At 34.3% G+C, this 20,344-nt stretch overlaps 3 protein-coding genes and 1 long non-coding RNA gene across 8 annotated transcripts; 3 read left to right on the top strand and 1 right to left on the bottom strand.

Moving 5' to 3' along the window:
• The first annotated feature begins 2,790 nt into the window (after positions 1-2,790).
• On the top strand, positions 2,791-3,794 carry LOC143906766 (uncharacterized). Of its 3 annotated transcripts, none has more exons than XR_013259653.1 (3): positions 2,791-3,234; positions 3,312-3,474; positions 3,554-3,794. It is a non-coding gene; the product is annotated as an uncharacterized LOC143906766 (long non-coding RNA). The 3 variants fall into 3 exon arrangements; XR_013259655.1 differs by having other exon boundaries at positions 2,793-3,088; XR_013259654.1 differs by having other exon boundaries at positions 2,793-3,119.
• A 23-nt stretch (positions 3,795-3,817) lies between these two features.
• Positions 3,818-8,562, bottom strand: LOC143906761 (uncharacterized). 3 transcript variants are annotated; one of them, XM_077423018.1, is made up of 5 exons: positions 8,407-8,562; positions 5,938-6,482; positions 5,474-5,520; positions 5,215-5,316; positions 4,431-4,572 (listed from the first exon to the last, which is right to left on the bottom strand). In XM_077423018.1, the coding sequence occupies exons 1-4, from the start codon at positions 8,528-8,530 to the stop codon at positions 5,253-5,255; spliced, it is 780 nt and encodes a 259-aa protein (XP_077279144.1). In that variant the 5' UTR covers positions 8,531-8,562; the 3' UTR covers positions 4,431-4,572; positions 5,215-5,252. The 3 variants fall into 3 exon arrangements, with proteins under 3 accessions (XP_077279142.1, XP_077279143.1, XP_077279144.1); XM_077423016.1 differs by lacking the exon at positions 5,474-5,520 and having other exon boundaries at positions 3,818-4,572; XM_077423017.1 differs by lacking the exons at positions 5,215-5,316; positions 5,474-5,520 and having other exon boundaries at positions 3,818-4,572.
• A 493-nt stretch (positions 8,563-9,055) lies between these two features.
• Positions 9,056-16,633, top strand: LOC143906805 (uncharacterized). The gene is made up of 4 exons (XM_077423057.1): positions 9,056-9,184; positions 9,300-9,526; positions 9,641-9,910; positions 16,629-16,633. The coding sequence occupies exons 1-4, from the start codon at positions 9,087-9,089 to the stop codon at positions 16,631-16,633; spliced, it is 600 nt and encodes a 199-aa protein (XP_077279183.1). The 5' UTR covers positions 9,056-9,086.
• Positions 16,634-17,352: 719 nt separating this feature from the next.
• On the top strand, positions 17,353-19,745 carry LOC143906764 (peroxynitrite isomerase THAP4-like). Its single transcript, XM_077423021.1, has 3 exons — positions 17,353-17,949; positions 18,071-18,194; positions 18,371-19,745. Exons 1-3 carry the CDS (start codon positions 17,779-17,781, stop codon positions 18,421-18,423), a joined length of 348 nt encoding a protein of 115 aa, XP_077279147.1. The 5' UTR covers positions 17,353-17,778; the 3' UTR covers positions 18,424-19,745.
• Positions 19,746-20,344: the final 599 nt, after the last annotated feature.

Raw genomic sequence — 20,344 nt, 5'->3', positions numbered from 1 at the left:
AGGTGATGCAATACACATATGTGTCCCACACATCACTTATACACAAGCACACACAGATTCATACATTACAAGAAATATACAATGAAATAAACACTATGAATAATACATATAAAACACAAATACAATAAAATACAAAATGAATACATGCATATACACACATAAATATTAAACACCCTATATTCTTCATTCATTCCACTACATTTCTTCTCAGATGCTACCATTTTGCTTTCGCTAAAACTTCACATCTTTCTTCCGATCTTATCTCTACCCCTAGCCACCCACAACCTGAAGGCATGCCTTCCTGTAGGGAAAACATGACTTCTTCAGGTAGATAATTGATCGGAATAGAAGGACCTACCTATGTTAAATTAAACTACTCATACTCGCTCACACTATACAATAATAATTATTAAGTAATACATTGTTTTTGTTTCACAAATTCTTAACATTTTTAAAATGAACTTTTTTTTTATTTTTAATATTTTTATCATTTTTATTAATTTTATTATTTTTATTATTTTTATTATTTGTACGCATTCGTCTACTTTCCAATATATCATTTAGAACATCGCGTTGTACAATTTCAATATCACAATTATTTAATAATCTATTCTTCTTATCACACCACAATACAATAGTTTTCAATGTAATTATACGCATTACAATTTTTGATATATCATTATAATGTTCAATACATACGTGCCAATCTGTATTGAAAGTACATGTTTCCAAATAATTTAATATAATTTGCAAAATATTTCGTTGATGACTTCTCGTTCTTAATAACTTATTAACTAAACATATTACTTGTCTTATATAAACTGGAAATTCACTACTTCTTAAATCATGTTCACATTCGATACAAAAGTTAACTTTTTTCAAAATTAATCGCAAAATTTCTTCCCGATTATCTAATGACGATGCAATAATAGAGTCATCGCATACATTTATATTTGAAATTAATTCTGATTCTTCATTTTCAAATGTATTACAAATACTATGTTTTTCTTGTAAATATTTTTCTAATGTAGATAATATTCCACTATCAGATTCTTCGCAATTACCACGTGTTAAGGAAACTGATTTCATGTTATTAACTAATAAAGTGAGAAATGACTCTTGAAATTGTTTAGGTGTCGGATTAACATTACGTATAGCATGGCTTCTAATTTGTCCAAAAAAATTTTCCAATGGATCTTGATTACAATAACGCGTATTTAATTTATGAAAATTATATTGATCATGAAGTACTTTCCAAAGTTTTTCAAAACCATTAACCGTAAAAAACCAGTTTTTTAAAGACGGCACTGATGTAATAATTTTATGTGACATTTTTTCTACATATCCCATATTATGTAATTTATTTTTCGCACTCACCCAGAACGCGTGATGTTGACTGTTATCGGTTACTGGACGTCGCAGTTCATTGCTGTTGTCATTTTTGGCATCTCCATTCACAGAATCAAAAAGATTATTGAAGAAATCGACGGCTTCCAACGTTGCTAATCCTTCTTCTTCTTTGATGTTAATATCTTCGTTATCTATATTCACAGTTACTGCACATACAAACACATGTATTTACATATAATTTGCATATAATTCTTATTACGTTATTTGTGACAAAATGAAATATATTGTGTAGATTCATGTTATATTCTCAAGGAGAACAGAAAAATCAAAACAATGGCAATTTGACCCTCATATTGATCAAATTTTTTTATCACGATTTGATCAATATAAGATCAAATTAACATATTTTGACTTTTCTGTTTTCCTTGAATATGTATTTTGTACCTTCTTGATAATTTAAATATGTATTTATTATAAAAATACTTACATTTCGATCTTACAAACGTTTCGATGACGCTGGCCATTGTACCGCTTAGAACTTGTACTGCGTGTTTTACACGCATTTTTTTAATTTTATTTTCAATAATGTGTTCCGGTGTGATTTTTCTTAAATGTGGACGGGTTACATGTAACGCTTTATCCATAATCCATGCAGTTTTTATTATATTCCACGATGCTATTTCTGTCGCATTATTATTTGTAACTTTCATAGCCAGGTCTTTCGTTAACAAATTATTTCTAATGCCTTTGATGAGATGCGGTGGGTCGAATAACGGTATAATTTCATTATCCCCTATTTCAAAAGTTTCACCTAGTAACAGAGTAAACATTTATAGAAATGCATTTTATTTTTGCTAACATAATTACTGTGTATCCATATGACTACGTGCATGTATGTATGTGTATTATACTTACGCTCTGATCTATTTTCCAATTTTCGCTTTTTATTGCTAACAGATATTAATTCTTTTATCGCTGCTGTATTGGAAGATCCTTGGTCACAGACACTAGCAACAATGAAGAAGCCTGCTTGTTGTAATTTTAATATGTGTTCTTTGATACATCTAACTAATTGTGCGGTATTTGTCTGCTTATCACAAAAATTAAATGAAACCGGCATTTTCCAACCTGAATATAATCCTCGTAGCATAAAAACTAAAGAATGATCCGCAAATTTTTGCGTACGATTGTTACCCCAATCCTCAAAACCACATATGATATCCTTTCGGCGATCATAAGTAAGTTTGGGTTGGATAGATACCTCGTCCCACATAAGAATGCACTGTTACGTCCAGACGATCGTTCGGACGTCGGGGTGGGTTAATCAGTGAGAAAGAGTGAATTGAAACCTTCGCGATATTGTGTGAGTGCCTCGCATGAACGAGGAGAGACGGTAAGTCTACTATATATATATATATATATATATATATATATATATATTTCTTCTTTAATTTTTGACTGGGTTGGTACTGACTTCTCTAAGTATCAGGCGGATTTTTTGCGTTAACGTCTCGATTTTCGTTATCTTAGGTAACTGTGGGTCTTGGACCATGGCACTCGATTGCTCCCGATTTGCAACGACCGGTGATTCTACGCGAGGATCAGTTTTTACTGTCGGTGGCGGAACGGTGTTTAGCACGCGCGGATCGAAATCGCCGCCGGAATAATAGGCTCGTTGTAGCCTTTTCAGTTGATGAGCACGTCCCGATCGTCTGGATCGCACCATTGATGAAAAAATGTACCTACCTTGGTAACTTGCTGACCTCCGAGTACGTTATATAAGTATATAGTGACTGGTTCAACTTCCTTCCTCCATCAATCGCATGCAAGCGTGTGTGTGTGCGTGTGTTCTTGCGAGTACGCGTGTGTGTAAGGACCCTTACGGTAACGTGCAGGCAGTCGTAATTAATATATATATATATATATATATTTTCGCTGATTTAGATTAATATATGTTATAGGAACAAAGAAGGAACAGAGAAATTTAGAGAACGCCCTGAGAGAGGCGCGCATCTGTTTAAGGAGCTGTCACGAACGCCCTGAGAGAGGCGCGCATTGACGGAAGGATCGGTTGAGAACGCCCTGAGGGAGGCGCGCATCAACGGGTATCCGGTAGAAATCAGTGTAAGATAAAAGAAGGATAAATCTTTATGTCTGGTAGAATGAGTATTTATTAATGCTGATGGCGTTTCGTTTATTACAGAGTATCCGGCAGCACGACGCGTGAGAAGGCACCACGATCTGTACACTCTCGCGGCTATGTCCCTCGAGCTCGCAAGGCTCTCGCGGCTAAGTCCCTTCGGACGACAACGCTCTCGCGGCTAAGTCCTTTCGGACGATAACGGTCTCGCGACTAAGTCCCTTCTTGACTCGCGGTGCTCTCGAAATCGAAATGAAACTGAGAGAATCTGAGGGAATCTGCCTGGCCCGTCTCGCAAGGCCCGTATTTATACTATCCGGTCGGTGGCGTCCGGGGTAAAGGGAATATTGTAATCACGCGAGTACGTGAATTTATCACGTGAAACTCTCTGTACACCGTGTTATTGATCGAGAGCGTCGCGCGTCGGTCCAGACTACGAATCGATTGATCGATGACGAATTTATCTAATTATGCGAATATTATTTCCACGTTCCTTTATATTGTTGCGGTTATATTTTACACTGTTGCTTTAAATAATCTGTAATAAATTTTAAGAACAATACTGATAATACTTAACACTATTATTAACAGGCGATTTACTTAAACCTACGAATTATAATAATATCAATACTGTCATGAGTCGTAAATTATATATACATTTATTCATGTGTAACATTGAACGGTGACAATATTAATATTATTATTCGTGCATCTACTAATTCCTATTTCTACGCAAAATACAGTATCTATACGTGCAACCTACTCTAAGCGTAATTTTACAGCAGTATCAGTGTTGCAAGCAATATGTATGTCGTGTCGTTTACATGCGGCCTTGAGATTTTTCGCGGTTCGTTACAGCACACTTTCTCCTTCTTTGACATTTTTGGAGCTAAACTCTTCAAATGTCTCAGGATGAAAGGGTTCAATCCAGGAATCAAAGGTATTTTATGTAACACCGACTGCAAAGTTTGAATAGATGGAATTTGTTTAAAAATTGTTCTTAAAGAGGTATAAGCATGCTTCCCCATTGTCTTGTATAAAGTTAATGCAAACGCTTTGTGTTTTGCATTATATCGTTGTCCCTAAAAAATATTCAACATTATTAATAGCTAAATATTCAAGTTAATACATGCAAGTGCAAGATTAGATATAAATGATTAGAAACTAGTATTTTTAAATTCACACTTAAATCAAATCTTTAGAAATTAAAATTTAATCCGTCATATTGTTGTGTCTGTTTTAATTTATGTTCTTACGCGTATTATATAAATACGATTAAATTATTAAAATTTTAGACTATATACAATAACCTTAATTATATAAGCACAAGCTAAAAATACAAAATATTAAGCACGAGTGTATGTACGTAATTTAGCGTGCACATGCATTATTGGCCAGTGAACAGGCGCGGATGTATTATACGTAAGTTTAGAAATTTGTAGAATCAGAAAAACCATCCAAATTATTCAAGAGAATATTTTTATAAAGAAAATGTACTACTTTGTTTTAGTCATTATTAGTTACAAGCAATGTCTTTTTGTTTTTTTTTGATCATATAATCACACCAGTAATATAATAGTAAAGTAAAGAAAGATTCATATACATATGTAATATGCATATGTATTATACATATGTACATGCAATATAAATATAAAAACTTGCAAAAAAATCTTGGCAGCAATCACATCCCATTTCATTGTACATCATATGTGCTGTCAACTTACTTGTACTGTCATATCACATATATTAATGTTATATGTGATTATATAACTGCTATTTTTCTTTGTATTTCCTGTGATATATTCTTTTTCTTCAGTTTGACCCCCCTTGAAATTCAATATTGGCCTTTATATATATCAATTTAAAAGTAATAAATAAACAAAATAAAAATAAGAAATGAATTAAAAATAATACTAAGAAGTGACAAAAATAAAAAACCTAATTATTTACATGTAACAAGTAACATTACTTTTTTAAACTTACATAATTACATCTAAAAGTATTATGTATGTGTGCGCGTGCGCACGTATCTGAAAATGATGACAAAAATATAGAATGTTAAGAAAAGACCGTCTATTAAGTACAAAGCGTTACTCCTCACGAAAAATTGTGTCGAAAACTTCTGAACCATTATACATCTAATAAAGCAGAAATTATTATATAAAAACAATCCAATTAACGTTGTCCTTTAACCAGTACGTCGATGAACCGCTTTTAATAGTGGCAAATTTAGCAACAAATCGCTCACGCATACTATTAGGCGCGTGGTTCATTGATGTACTCCCGGCTAAAGGACGACATCGATTGGATAATTTTTTCAATAATTACTATTTTATTAAGCGATAAGGAAAAAAACGGTTCAGAACTGTTTGACTTAATGTTCGTGATAAATAATGCTATATGCCTAGGAAACGATCTTTACTTAACATCCTGTATAAATAACATACCTCTGGTTTACAATGCAAATTTTTTAATATTATTTCCATGAAAATTTTTTGTGTACTTGTCACATCCTTCATTAGGTCCTCCCATTTATTTTTGTTGCACAATTCCTTCATTTTCTTACGTTGCAGCTGGATGTACTTTCTCTTCTTGTATAATTGTTTTTGCGTTTTTCTCAATTTCTTTTTCATTATATTTTCAAACGATTTCATTGCGCTGTAGTTTCTCTTTTCTCCTTGTATTTCTCTTGTTTCTTTAATTGTGTTACTTATTTCTTCTTCTTGTATTTCTTCTGTTTCTTCCAAAATTGGTATTAAATTAGATTCACATCCAACATTTTTCGCGATCTGTACATTTGGATTTTCTTCGTAATTGCAACATGGCTGTTCATGTATTTCTGGTACATTAATATCTGTATCAATGGCTGCTATATTAATATTAGGAACTGCAATTTCTTTTAAAATTCGCCGTTTTGTGTAATCACAAATTAGATCGTCAGAAAAATGTAGGGTGCAAATTCTTAATTTATCCAATCTTTGTTTTGGTGCATCTGTAACAGAAGTACATATTTTATACATTAATTTATGTACTACAATGTATATCTTTTATCATAGGCCGGTATTCATAGTCGGTTTTTATATTTAAGACCGTCTTAAGTTCAATCATAAAATGTCATGAACCAATCACAGAGCCGTATTAGCGTCTTAAGACATTACTTAAGACGGTCTTGAAATAAGATTTGACTACTGGTCTGTTTTCTGTTGCTGCACTGCTGAACTAATGCACACTGGTGCAGTGAGTTAAAGTAAAACAAAATATACCTGTCCCATTCTAACTTATTGCACCAGTGTGCACTAGTTCAGCAGTGCAGCAACAGAAAACAGACCTCTTGAATACCGGCCTAATAGAGAACTGATCGTGGAGATAAAGCTCGGATTTTATGTTCTCTTAGACAGGAACACAATGCTTACGTAATCCTGTAATCCACTCAGTAATTACAAAACGTTATTTTAGAATGAAGAAGAAATTTCAAAAGTTCTGATCAATTTTTTCCATGCTTAATTAAGAAATTATTAAATAAAATCCATCTAATTGGTATAGTTTTTCAAATGGACATACATCCGTAACCCATCTCACTGGTGAAAATCATAATACTTAACGAACGTATATTTGTTTAAAGATTGGCACTAATTGGATAGACTTACTAAATAATTACTTCTTTATTAAATATCGGGAAAAAATGTTTCATTTTTAAGACTGTTATCTAAAAATAATATAATTAAAGATAAATGAACACAAAATCTAAAGCAAATACGAAATAATATCAAGAATAGAGCTCTCGAAAACAATAATAGATAGTCATAAAGGCAAATGAGAGCCGTTTCGCACGATGGACGGGCGACAATAACAACAAAATTATAAAATTAATATATATAATATAACGCAAACGTTTCGGTCCTTAGTTTGGACCCTCCTCAGTACATACAGATGGTCATCAGAGTAAATGCAGTGGTCAAAAGTGTAAAGCAGTGGTCACAGTAATATAATGCAGTCACTGTCAGGTAACTTTTACGATTTAATTTTAATGTTTGACCATTTATATTTATTTAATTTTCTTTTGACGGAATATTAAGGTAACAGTCGGATTGGAGACTCGAGATGCATACTCTCATAAAATCTTGGAGAGCGGAATGTGACTGCATTATATTACTGTGACCACTGCTTTACACTTTTGACCACTGCATTTACTCTGATGACCATCTGTATGTACTGAGGAGGGTCCAAACTAAGGACCGAAACGTTTGCGTTATATTATATATATTAATTTTATAATTTTGTTGTTATTGTCGCCCGTCCATCGTGCGAAACGGCTCTCAAATACGAAATGTATTAAGCATATATATTTTCTCTCTCTCTTTCTCGTGTGTGTGTGTGTGTGTGTGTGTGTGTGTGTGTGTGTGTGTGTGTGTGTGTGTGTGTGTGTGTGTGTGTGTGTGTGTGTGTGTGTGTGTGTGTGTGTGTGTGTGTGTGTGCGTGTGTGCGTGTGTGCGTGTGTGCGTGTGTGCGTGTGTGCGTGTGTGCGTGTGTGCGTGTGTGCGTGTGTGCGTGTGTGCGTGTGTGCGCGTGTGTGCGTGTGTGCGTGTGTGCGTGTGTGCGTGTGTGCGTGTGTGTGTGTGTGTGCGTGTGTGCGTGTGTGCGTGTGTGCGTGTGTGCGCGTGTGCGCGTGTGTGCGTGTGTGCGTGTGTGCGTGTGTGCGTGTGTGCGCGTGTGCGCGTGTGCGCGTGTGTGCGTGTGTGCGTGTGTGCGTGTGCGTGCGTGCGTGCGTGCGTGCGTGCGTGCGTGCGTGCGTGCGTGCGTGTTTATCTGTCTCTTTGTCTGTTTGTCAGTCTATCATAGAAAATGAGAAACAGTAGGACATATATATATATATTTAACTTTTTTAACATTTCTGTTAATTCTGTTAATAAACTTACCAATTAAATCAATTCTTTGGATTGCTATTAACCAACTTCTTCTTCTTTGTTCATCCTTCGGAAATACGTGCAAGGGAATTTGTTTATTTGACGTGCACTTAGGCACGCAACATTTATAAACCATGGTCTGAAAAATAATTTATGGTTATAAAATAAAAAAGGAAGTATATAATATATAAACAATATGTAATAAATAAATAAAAAAAATTTTCTTCTTTTCACTTATCAGGAAGTTGTCACACCATACACACACGAACGTCAATAAATATATTACACAAATTTCACACAGAATCACAGGAGTGTTTGCACTAATTAATTATCACTAAAAACACTAAGAAACACCGTAAATGGTTTATAATAACGTAAAATTAGCGAAATCAACAACACCATATACTGCATAACCATAACGACATTTAGCGCGGTTTGGCAGCTAACGAGTTTGATGAGCAAGCGGGAAGAGAGGTAAGGAGAAAGCAGATTGTGCTGCCGCCTGGAACATGCACCCAGCATGGATATAGGAATATAGGGATGGAGCATGAGTTCACGGGGGGGAAGCCATTGCGCGACGAAGGGACGAGGTATTATGTGCCTAAATCTGATTGGCTGTAATGTACAGTTTGCTTTGAGACAATCATCAAATATACTCTATTTTTTGTTAGCAAAAAGGAAAAAAAAGCAAAATGGTGCAATGTTATGTGCCAAATTGTAAACATCGATCCGATTGCCAAAATTGGAAACAAATAAACGTTGATAAAAATCGGAAGATTACATTTCACAGGTTAGGTTTATTTTTAATTCTGTATAAAATAATATAGTATTTGTATAAAATAATAAAGTATTAGTAAAATATTTTGTAAGAAATTGTTCAATATAATAGTAGCATTTATTTTTAGTATCCCAAAAAATGATACTAGTCGCAATTTGTGGACTGATATCTTGGGTCTTCCTTCATACATCCCCAATACTGCTCGTATTTGTTCGGCCCATTTTCCACGAGAAGCTTTCGATGACACGAACCCATTACGAATTCGACTAAGACCAAATGTATTACCGTCAATATTACCAAATGTAATGCCTACAGAAGTGGAAGAAAGACAAGAAGAAGATTACCTTACTTGCTGTAAGTAAAACAAATATTTATGTGTACGTATTGCTTATAATTTGAAAGACTGTAAACAGTATAATCTGTAGAAATAAAAAATATTGTTTATATGATAATTGTTATTATTTGTAGCACTATCTACAACAGACAAAGCAACGATGGCACAACCATCTATGGAGGATAAAACTACAATGACATCATCAGTATATAATTCTCCAGAAAAGTGTCGACTGCAAAAACAGCTACTATACCAGAAGGAAAAATATGATAAAAAAATACGAGGGTTACAACAAACAGTACGTCGACGTGACAAGCAAGTTGTAACATTGAAATGCATTTTGGATACATTGCAAAAGAAAGGCATATTAGAAGCAGAACAAAGTGAAATGCTACTCAACCTAGGTGGGTCTAATGAATTATTTAAACGCTTGTGTAAAAAGCAAAAAAATGAACGTGTTCCAAGACAATACAACCCACAACTGCGTGTGTTTGCATTAACATTGCATTATTATTCCCCGCGTGCTTATGAATATGTTCGCAAACACTTTAATCAAGAGACACGGTAGTGTCTCGCGCCAAGTACACGCGGAGCGAGACCGACCGTGACTCTTTTACGCGACGCGACGGGTTGCGAGTACCCGAGATGTTGAGATCTCGATAACGAGTGAACGGATCAAGTTCTAAGTAGGCTTGATCGATAGCTTGGGGTCCAATTAGGGGGGGGTTTCTCTCATAATATTCCGCTACGTGCCTTACGAGCGGAGATATTGCGACGCAAAGTCCAAATGTGAAAATTTATTTTTAAGATACTCCTAACGCTCTCTCATTCAATATTATTATGATTATCAGAGAAACGTCCCTTTCACTTTTTCGACGCTGGCGGCGCAGGTATCGCCAGTTTCGATATCGCGCGCGTATTTCGAAATTAGGTCGATAGACTTATCGGTCAGGAGGAAGATTTCTATTTAGGTAAATTAGGTATATATATAATAAATATTGAGTCAACGGAAAAGAAGGTTCTCTACGCTTGGCAGAAAGTGCCGCTAGGGAATTTTTAAGTCGATTCTTATGAATCAAGCTTGAATTTGATGTCTATGTATCCCAGGTTGCCGATGACGAGGTCCAAATAGTGCGCTTTATAGTTTTCGGTGTCCAGGTGTAATAATACGTTGAATTCGATGTCTACGTGTCCCAGGTTGCCGATGACGAGGTCCGCATAGTGCGCTCCGTAGTTTTTGGTGTCTACGTGTATTAATATCTTGAATTCGATGTCCACGTGTCCCAGGTGGCCGATGACGGGATCCAGATAATGCGCTTCATAGATTTCGGTGTCCAGGTGTAATAATACGTTGAATTCGATGTCTACGTGTCCCAGGTTGCCGATGACGAGGTCCACATAGTGCGCTCCGTAGTTTTTGGTGTCTACGTGTATTAATATCTTGAATTCGATGTCCACGTGTCCCAGGTTGCCGATGACGGGATCCAGATAATGCGCTTCATAGTTTTCGGTGTCCAGGTGTAATCGTACGTTGAATGCGATGTCTAGGTGTCCCAGGTTGCCGATGACAAGGTCCACATAGTGCGCTCCGTAGTTTTCGGCGTCTACGTGTATTAATACCTTGAATTCGATGTTCACGTGTCCCAGGTTGCCGATGACGGGATCCAGATAGTGCGCTTCATAGTTTTCGGTGTCCAGGTGTAATCGTACGTTGAATTCGATGTCTAGGTGTCCCAGGTTGCCGATGACGAGGTCCACATAGTGCGCTCCGTAGTTTTCGGTGTCTACGTGTATTAATACCTTGAATTCGATGTTCACGTATTCCAGGCTGCCGATGACGAGATCCAGATAGTGCGCTTTATAGTTTTCGGTGTCCAGGTGTAATTGTACGTTGAATTCGATGTCTAGGTGTCCCAGGTTGCCGATGACAAGGTCCACATAGTGCGCTCCGTAGTTTTCTGTGTCTACGTGTATTAATACCTTGAATTCGATGTTTAGGTGTCCCAGGTTGCCGATGACGAGGTCCACATAGTGCGCTCCGTAGTTTTCGGTGTCTACGTGTATTAATACCTTGAAATTTATGTCTAGGTGTCCCAGGTTGCTGATGACGAGGTTCAGATAGTGCGCTTCGTAGTTTTCGGTGTCCAGGTGTAATAATATGTTGAATTCAATGTTTAGGTGTTCCAGGTTGCCGATGACAAGGTCCACATATTGCGCTCTGTAGTTTTCGGTGTCTACGTGTATTAATATTTTTAAATTGATGTCTAGGTGTCCCAGGTTGCTGATGACGAGGTCCACATAGTGCGCATCATAGTTTTTGGTGTCTAGGTGTATTAATAACTTTAAACCTGAATATGTGCGTTCAACCGATACTCCGCTAGCCTAGCAATCGTGAGCAGTTGCTCGTTTTTGCTCGTTTCCTCTCTTTTTAATCCAGTAAGTCAAAAAAGAGGAAACGAGCGAAAACGAGCGACTGCTCACGATTGCTAGGCTAGCAAAGTATCGGCTGAACGCACCCAATGTAGGACACGTAGATATCGAATTCGAGGTAATAATACATGTAGACACCGAAAACTACGAAGCGCACTATGTGGACCTCGTCATCGGCAACTTGGAACACGTGGCCATCGAATTCAAGGTATTAATACACCTGGACACCGAAAACTACGAAGCGCACTATGTGGACCTTGTCATCGGCAACCTGGGACACCTAGACATTGAATTCAAGCTTGATTCATAAGAATCGACTTAAAATTTCCCTAGCGGCAGAATTAAAATTATGTCATGACATAATAAAAATCGCTAAATTAAAATTATGTTTAGACATAATAAAAATTGGACGAAAATTATGTCTAGACATAATAAAAATTGGATGAATTAAAATTATGTTTGACGTAAAAATAATTATCAAAAATATCGATACCTGAAGATATCGGTACATATACAGTTGCGAACAACATTCAGTAAGACACGCAAATAAAAATAAATAAAGAATTTTACAGTTAACGACTTATTAACATTAATCATGCTTTATTGCGATTATGTTTTATGTTGAAATTGAAAAACATATACAAGGTGTACAACTAAAAGGGTTACAGATTATTATTTTTAAAAAACTGAGCAAATTATTAAATTGTTGTTTTCTTTAGAAATAATAGTCCGTAACACTTTTAGCTTCATACCTTGTATTATATACTGTTTATAAGATTATAAGATATATTGTTTATAAGATTAAGATGCGTAACACTACAAAAAGGCATGATATCCGTACAAAATTACTTTTAAAAAAAAAAGGTAAAAAAGAGCGCCAAGTACACGCATAATAGTGTATATGTATTATGTTGTTACCCTGTTATGTTGTTACCTCGAAAAAAACGAAGTGGTAGTATTATACCTCCAAATAGCTTTATCCTGTACATACTGTTTATAAAATGCGTAATATACTACAAAAAGGCGTGATATCCGCACAAAATTACCTTTTTTAAAAAAAGGTAAAAAAAGGCGCCAAGTACACGTATAGTAGTGTATATGTTGTTACCTAAAAAAAAAAGAAAGTGGTAGTATTATACCTCGAAAAAATCTAAGTAACAAGTGGTAAATCTTTATATCTCGAAAAATCTCGAAAAAATCTAAGCAGTAGTATCTTTATTTCCGAAAAATTATAACCCAAGTGATACACGTCACAAAATTATGTTACCTTATCAAAAAGAAGAGTCGCGCTTCAAGTGATCTATTACAATTACAAAAAAGAAATGATATCTCTTTAAGTTAGAGCGCCAATTACAGAGAGAACATGTATATTGCCTCAAAAAATAATTGTTGCACTACATTGAAAAATCTTTACATTGTGTCAATTAGAAAAAAATGTATAATAACAATTTTATAAGATTAAAAAATTTTATTTAAATTTAACAAGGGAATACAAGATATTTAAATACAAAGTTATTTACATGTGTATTTTTTAATGGCCACAAAGAATTACAGAAGTAACAGTACAAAATAAAAATATTTTATTAAAATACATAAATTTTTCTTGTAAAAAAACTTGGCGCTGCTAGACCTCGAAATTTTAAATAAATAAATAAACTTATTCTATACTTAATTATAAGCCGCATTATCCGCCGTCCGCGTAGTTACGCACACCCATATCACTCACTCCCACATCCACGCTGATAATCATTTAATATTACTCCCATTGTATTCTTCTCTGAATTATTTTTATTTATTGTTGTCCTTATTTATTTAAAAAGTCTAGCAGCGCCAAGTTTTTTTACAAGAAAAATTTATGTATTTTAATAAAATATTTTTATTTTGTACTGTTACTTCTGTAATTCTTTGTGGCCATTAAAAAATACACATGTAAATAACTTTGTACTTAAATATCTTGTATTCCCTTGTTAAATTTAAATAAAATTTTTTAATCTTTTAAAATTGTTATTATACATTCTTTTCTAATTGACACAATGTAAAGATTTTTCAATGTAGTGCAACAATTATTTTTTGAGGCAATATACATGTTCTCTCTGTAATTGGCGCTCTAACTTAAAGAGATATCATTTCTTTTTTGTAATTGTAATAGATCACTTGAAACGCGACTCTTCTTTTTGATAAGGTAACATAATTTTGTGACGTGTATCACTTGGGTTATAATTTTTCGGAAATAAAGATACTACTGCTTAGATTTTTTCGAGATTTTTCGAGATATAAAAATTTACCACTTGTTACTTAGGTTTTTTCGAGGTTATGTTTACCACATACAAAAACCATTTCATCATGGTATAAAACAATAAATGGCAATACTGGAATTAGTACAGAAGCTTTAGAGTCAATTAAAAATCCAGTACAAAATACAAATTATACATTATGCGGCAGTGTTCAATTCGGTGAAATGGCTATTCGTGAGCACTTAGAATATGATGGTGTGCGATTTAGTGGATACGTAGATTTAGGTAGCGAAATTGGCTGTGACGATAGCACTTTAGCTACACAAGCGTTGGTTTTTATGGTGACCTGTATTAATGGTGCATGGAAAATTTTTGTTGCGTATTATTTTATTAAAAGAATGTCTGCAATTGAAAAGAGTAATCTGTTAACAGAATGCCTGAAAGCTTTGCATGAGACTGGTTTAAAAATCATCTCTGTCACGTGTGACGGGACTTCTACTAATTTCAGTGTGTTTCGACAGCTTGGATATGATTTCAGTAATGTTTCTTTATTACAGACGTCATTTCTTCATCCAATTACGAAAGAAAAAGTGGTAACGTTTTTTGATCCTTGCCATATGCTGAAGTTAGTCCGTAATACATTTAGGGACAGCAAGATTTTATTAGACGGAAATAATAATTTTGTACAATGGTCACATATTACTGAATTACACGATATACAAGAAAATGAGGGAATGCATTTGGGTAATAAACTGCGCAATGCTCATATTAATTATTCAAAACAAAAGATGAAAGTACGTTTAGCAACTCAGATTTTTAGTAAATCAGTTGCTGACGCCCTTTAATTTTGTAAAAATGATATGCAGTTAGAACAATTTTAATCTTGTGAAGGAACAATACAGTTTATATCAATATTTAACGATCTTTTTGACATTTTAAATTCAAGGAATATGCATCAACTTGGATTTAAAAAAGCGTTAAACTCTTCAAATCTAGCACTAATCAAAGAGAAATTTAGTGAATGTAAAAAATATATTTTATCATTGAAAACTACAAGTGGCGAATTAATAATTAATTCTCGTCGAAAAACCGGATTTATAGGATTCTTAATTTGCATCGAAAGTGCATTAATATTGTATGAGGAACTGTGTGAACGAAATAAATTATTACAATATGTACCGTTCTATAAGTTAAGCCAGGATCATGTTGAATTACTGTTCGGATGTTTAAGACATCATGGAGGAGGAAATAATAATATCCCACTGTGAGGCAGTTTAAAGCTGCTATGAAAAAGATTTTAGTTCATTCAGACATTTCCAACAGTGGAAATTGCATGATTTTAGAGAAAATATCAATTTTGCATGTAACATCCTCAAACACAATTCAAAACTCTGAAGAGATTATTAATTCCACTTCCAGATTAGCACGATTAAGCGACGAATTGGAAGAAGATCACAATAATAATAATAATGAATCTATTTCACTATCTCATGATCATGCCTATATGAACGATATCAGACAAATAACAGAATTGTCAACCAATATTATAGAATACATTGCAGGCTATATAATTAAGCAATTAAGAAGCACTCTGCGCTGCGAAAACTGTATAACCGCATTAGTAGCAAAAACAAATAAAAATAATTTAATTAATAGAAAAAGTCGTGGAGGGTTAATCCAACCTTCCAATGATGTAATACAGATTGCTCGTAAATGTGAAACTGAAATTCGTTGTGCTATTCATGAGAGCGGCATATTTATAAAACAAAAATTTCATGGCCACAATTTAACAAATCGAATTTTAACGCACTTTATACAGACTGATATATTCAGTACTTTGGCGGAACATGTCCACGATCATTCCGTCATGGAAAATCATGTTGTTCATTTAATTCGAACTATCATACAGAAATATGTCAAAATTCGTCTGCATTATATTACTTTAAATAGTATTGACAAAGATAAATCAAAAAGTCGACGTCATTTTTTAAATAAACTTACATTATTTAAAGGTCAGTAATCATTTGTTTGTTTATTTATATATAATACAGTATTGGTTCATTAATAATATAATAAACTATAATTTAGTATATCTATTCTGTTTTATGTTTTAACTTTTGTAACAATTCGAAATAAATTGTATTGCTTTGTAATATACATGTGTATTATCGTAATTATATATATACTTAACTCCTATATTATTATCTCTGTTAACTTTTATATTATTATCTCTGTTTGTGTTTAATTAATGCTACTTTATGGGCCATTTTGGGATAAACCGTTTTCCTTGCAAACTTAAAATAAATACCTTGATATAAATTCTTTTACAATCAATTTACGTTTTTACTATTTGACATGACTCATGAGAAGTAGGTAGAAGATTATAAATATAATTAAAAAAGTATAATTAAACACTATTTTTTATATTAATGTAATATTTTTTATATTTTATTTACAGTATAGACTAAACTCATTAGTAATATTTATTTTACAATTACCTGTATACATCTTCTGTCTTTCATTTAAACCTACAAATATTACGCGTCCTACAAATATAAATATGTTTATAATTTATAATATATATACGATAACACTATATAATATTTTTATCATTAACTTCTTTACAGCAGAATTTAAGTATATCTTATTATTTTACATTTAACCTGCCGGTGACGATTGGCGCGGCACAAGATACTGAGCCTGCGCACAATTGTAACCAATGAAATTTAGGCACATAACCCCCCGCATTTCGGCTTCACTTCCCTCACCTATGTTCTGGGCTTATACTACATCCCTATATTCCTATATCCATGGCACCCAGTAACTAAAGCTCAGTCGCCATATAACTCGCGGAGTTTGATCGCATATTCGCATTCGCTGATATTCGCGCCGCGCGGACTACTGACTACGAAAAAGAAATTCACTCTGCGACATCGCGATACTCGACGGCGATGATGTTTTCCCAGGGACTGCGAAAATTCGCCGCTCTCGCGTATCGCTATCGCGGGGTCACGGGTCACGCCGGCCGCGATAGCGACGAGCGATGTTGTTTTCTCGTCGTCACGGCATCGGTTATCGCGCGCAACGAAGTCACGAGGTTATTCACGCAAATAAAAATAGATGAGAGAAAATAATTAAACGCATATATTTCGAGAGGAATAAATAATATCGTACATGAAATCATTCTGTACTCTGTACCCTGTTATTAAATTACAATTTACCGAGTAACGATAATAATTGCGCGCGCAATTATGCGCGCGAGCGACATTGCCGGTAGGGTGTAAATAAACGGCGCGTTTCTCTTCTCGTCTTTAGGGTTCCTATAAGGGAATTGGGCAGATACCGTTGCCCGATTGTGATTGGCTCCGCCATTTTCTAGGCAACTTCCGGTAGTTCCGGCAACACCGGCACATGGCAATCTTGGCATATAGCTATCATCGATGATCGACGCAATAACGTGATATATATAAGTGCTGTGTTATTTACATACAAAGAAAACTGTTTATATTGAAGATAAATATTGTGTAATTGTGTAATATATAATTAAAGTGAAAGTGATGGAATGCCCTGTATATAAAATATCTTGTGATTAATGTGAAAAATAGAAAATGCCGCATTATTGTGTAGCTTCTGGATGCTACAATTCATCCAAAAAAGGCGCAGTAATGCATATTTTTCCACGAGATTTGCAACGTAAAGAAAAATGGATAGAAAATGCTGGTGGACCTTCAGGATTCAAATACTGCAGAATTCCAAACGAAAATTCATTTTTATGTGAGGTACGTTTTCTATTTATGAGGAGTTGATTTATTAGCAATTTATTATTGTCCATAAGCATGAGGATTCTGACGACGTACAACGTAATATATTTCATTTTTAATATACTGTTCCATTTTATAGTTTCATTTCATGGTTGACATGTATGAGAAGGAACGTGTTGATTGCCGGAAAAAATTGAAATCATCTGCTGTTCCAACAATTTTTAGAGAACTTGTCATTCAACAAAATAAAAAAAATGTTGCAGGTAAATAATATATCAATAATATTTGTTTTTAATTAATTCGTCACATTCAATAATATTAATAATTCATGGCTCATTTTTTTTTTTACATCAGTATGTCATATACGACAGAAATTTGTAAGTCATATTTGCATAGTTTACGTTGTTTGTTTTGCTAAATATTGGTATTTATATTTTAGCGTTTATACCTGATACTACATCATGCAGCTACAGAAATCGTAGAAGCTTCTGAATTGACAGCTCAGGGGGATGAAGGATATGTTCCCAATATCGAAGCTGCTGCAGAAATTGAAATATCTAATCTGGTTCAAAGAAAGAAAGAATTTCTCTCCGATACTAAACCCACTAAAGAAATTGAGATATCTAATCCGGTTGAGAGAGAGGAAGAATTTCTCTCCGATATTGAACCCACTAAAGAAATTGAGATATCTAATCCGGTTCAGAGAGAGAAAAAATTTCTCTCCGATATTAAACCTACTAAAGAAATTGTGGTATTTCATCCAGTTTAAGTTGAAGGAGACGAAGATTTTGTATCGGAATCTGCTTCAGAAATATCTCACCATCTAGTCTCAGCTCCTGTGTGCTTGCAAGATTCTGATGTCTGTCGCAATAAAGATTTTTGTAATTCGGAATCCCTTAAATACTACAAACAACAAGCTCATAGATTTGGACAACTGTTTGAAAGAAGTGAACGAAGGAGAAGAATTATGAAGAAAAAGCATAAGCAAGCACAAATTCTATTCAAGAAGAAACTGAAGAAACTAGAAAAGGAAGTACGTATTATATAATAATCTATACCCTAAAATACTTCAAAATTTGTTAAATAGCGATTAAATTAATTTACCATGCCGCAAATATAAGAAAATACCGAAATGTGTGTGTGGAGCGATAAGACGTTAGTGAAGGCATATAAATTAAAATTTGCTTGCGATTATTCTAAATACCGGGAGTTATTAAAGCACGGTTTTCCATTTCTATCGGTCAGGACATTACGAAAAAAGTTAGAAAATTGGAAGTTTTAGAGTGGAAAATCTGATGAAATCTTTGAATTTTTAAATGTAAAAATTTTACAATTCCATAATGATATAGATAGAGATTGTTTAATTGTACTCGATGAAGTCAGCATGACTCCAAGTAAAATTTACGATCCTTCAACTAATACATATGTAGGCTATGTTACTTTACCAAATCATGACAGTACAGAAATTGCTACACATGGTTTAGTATTCATGCTCGTTGGCATTGCTAAACGATGGAAACAAGTCATCACGTATTTCTATACCGGAAAAGGTCCTGATGAAATATATAAAGAGATAATTGTTGAAGTAATTGAAAAAGCAAGTGCGATAGGATTGTATGTACAAGGCGTTGTTTCCGATATGGGCTCTTCAAATCAAGCCATGTGGCGAGCCTTTGGTATAAACGTTTCTAAACATTCTACAGTACAAAATAAGTGCGCGCATCCGGTTGATCCTAATAGACATCTTTTTTTCTTTCATGACGTTTGTCATGCTTTAAAAAATTTTAAAGAAAGCATGTTAAATCATGTTACTATTACAATTCCTTCAAAATTTGGGTAATTATGCAGTATAGGGGAAGCACCTCCGATGACCTTGACCTTGACATATGTTGTCAAGGTCACCCTCCTGAGTGACCTTCAGAAGGTTTTAGCCGTCGCTCGTTTTTTATTAAAAAGTTATAAACAAAAAAAGTTTCGAAAATATAGCAGTTATTTTAAGTACTGAGAGGCATAAACGACTAATATTACGTTTTTCTTTAAAGCAGAGAATAATTTATTTCGCGAAAAAGTCGCTGCTTTACCAAAACACAACATTTAAAGCAGTAAATTGTTGATAAATTGAAATTTTTTTGTTAAAGCAAAGAATACATTATTTTGCGAAAAAATCGCTGCTTTACCAAAACACAACATTTAAAGCAGTAAATTGTACCTATGTAGGTTAGTGACGCGCTTTAAAAGTATTTAAGTGTTTAAAGCGCGTCAACTAACCTATATATGCACCTATATATGCTATACTTTCCAAACTTTTTTTGTTAATAACTTTTTAACGAATAGCGAGCGACGGCTAAAACTTTCTGAAGGTCACTCGTGGTCATGACCTTGACAACATATATCAAGGTCATTGAAATCGGTG

Source organism: Temnothorax americanus, unplaced genomic scaffold, assembly GCF_048541705.1.
Source record: "Temnothorax americanus isolate GAGA-0224 unplaced genomic scaffold, ASM4854170v1 Scaffold76, whole genome shotgun sequence".
In the NCBI taxonomy this organism is placed as follows: Eukaryota; Metazoa; Arthropoda; class Insecta; order Hymenoptera; family Formicidae; genus Temnothorax; species Temnothorax americanus.
Note: the sequence above shows the minus strand (reverse complement) of the source record. Positions and strands in the feature narration are given on the sequence as shown.

What these genes read in the sequence shown, in the direction of transcription:
- LOC143906761 (XM_077423016.1), bottom strand. Translation starts at nt 8,530, where the DNA reads ATGGTTTATAAATGTTGCGTGCCTAAGTGCACGTCAAATAAACAAATT. An exon ending in ATTTGCATTGTAAACCAGAG is followed by an intron (nt 5,317 to 5,937) that starts GTATGTTATTTA and finishes TTGAATTTCAAG; the next exon opens with GGGGGTCAAACTGAAGAAAA. An exon ending in TATGTGATATGACAGTACAA is followed by an intron (nt 4,573 to 5,214) that starts GTAAGTTGACAG and finishes AATATTTTTTAG; the next exon opens with GGACAACGATATAATGCAAA.
- LOC143906805 (XM_077423057.1), top strand. Translation starts at nt 9,087, where the DNA reads ATGGTGCAATGTTATGTGCCAAATTGTAAACATCGATCCGATTGCCAA. An exon ending in CGGAAGATTACATTTCACAG is followed by an intron (nt 9,185 to 9,299) that starts GTTAGGTTTATT and finishes ATTTATTTTTAG; the next exon opens with TATCCCAAAAAATGATACTA. An exon ending in AGAAGATTACCTTACTTGCT is followed by an intron (nt 9,527 to 9,640) that starts GTAAGTAAAACA and finishes TATTATTTGTAG; the next exon opens with CACTATCTACAACAGACAAA.
- LOC143906764 (XM_077423021.1), top strand. Translation starts at nt 17,779, where the DNA reads ATGCCGCATTATTGTGTAGCTTCTGGATGCTACAATTCATCCAAAAAA. An exon ending in AAAATTCATTTTTATGTGAG is followed by an intron (nt 17,950 to 18,070) that starts GTACGTTTTCTA and finishes TCCATTTTATAG; the next exon opens with TTTCATTTCATGGTTGACAT. An exon ending in AAATAAAAAAAATGTTGCAG is followed by an intron (nt 18,195 to 18,370) that starts GTAAATAATATA and finishes TTTATATTTTAG; the next exon opens with CGTTTATACCTGATACTACA.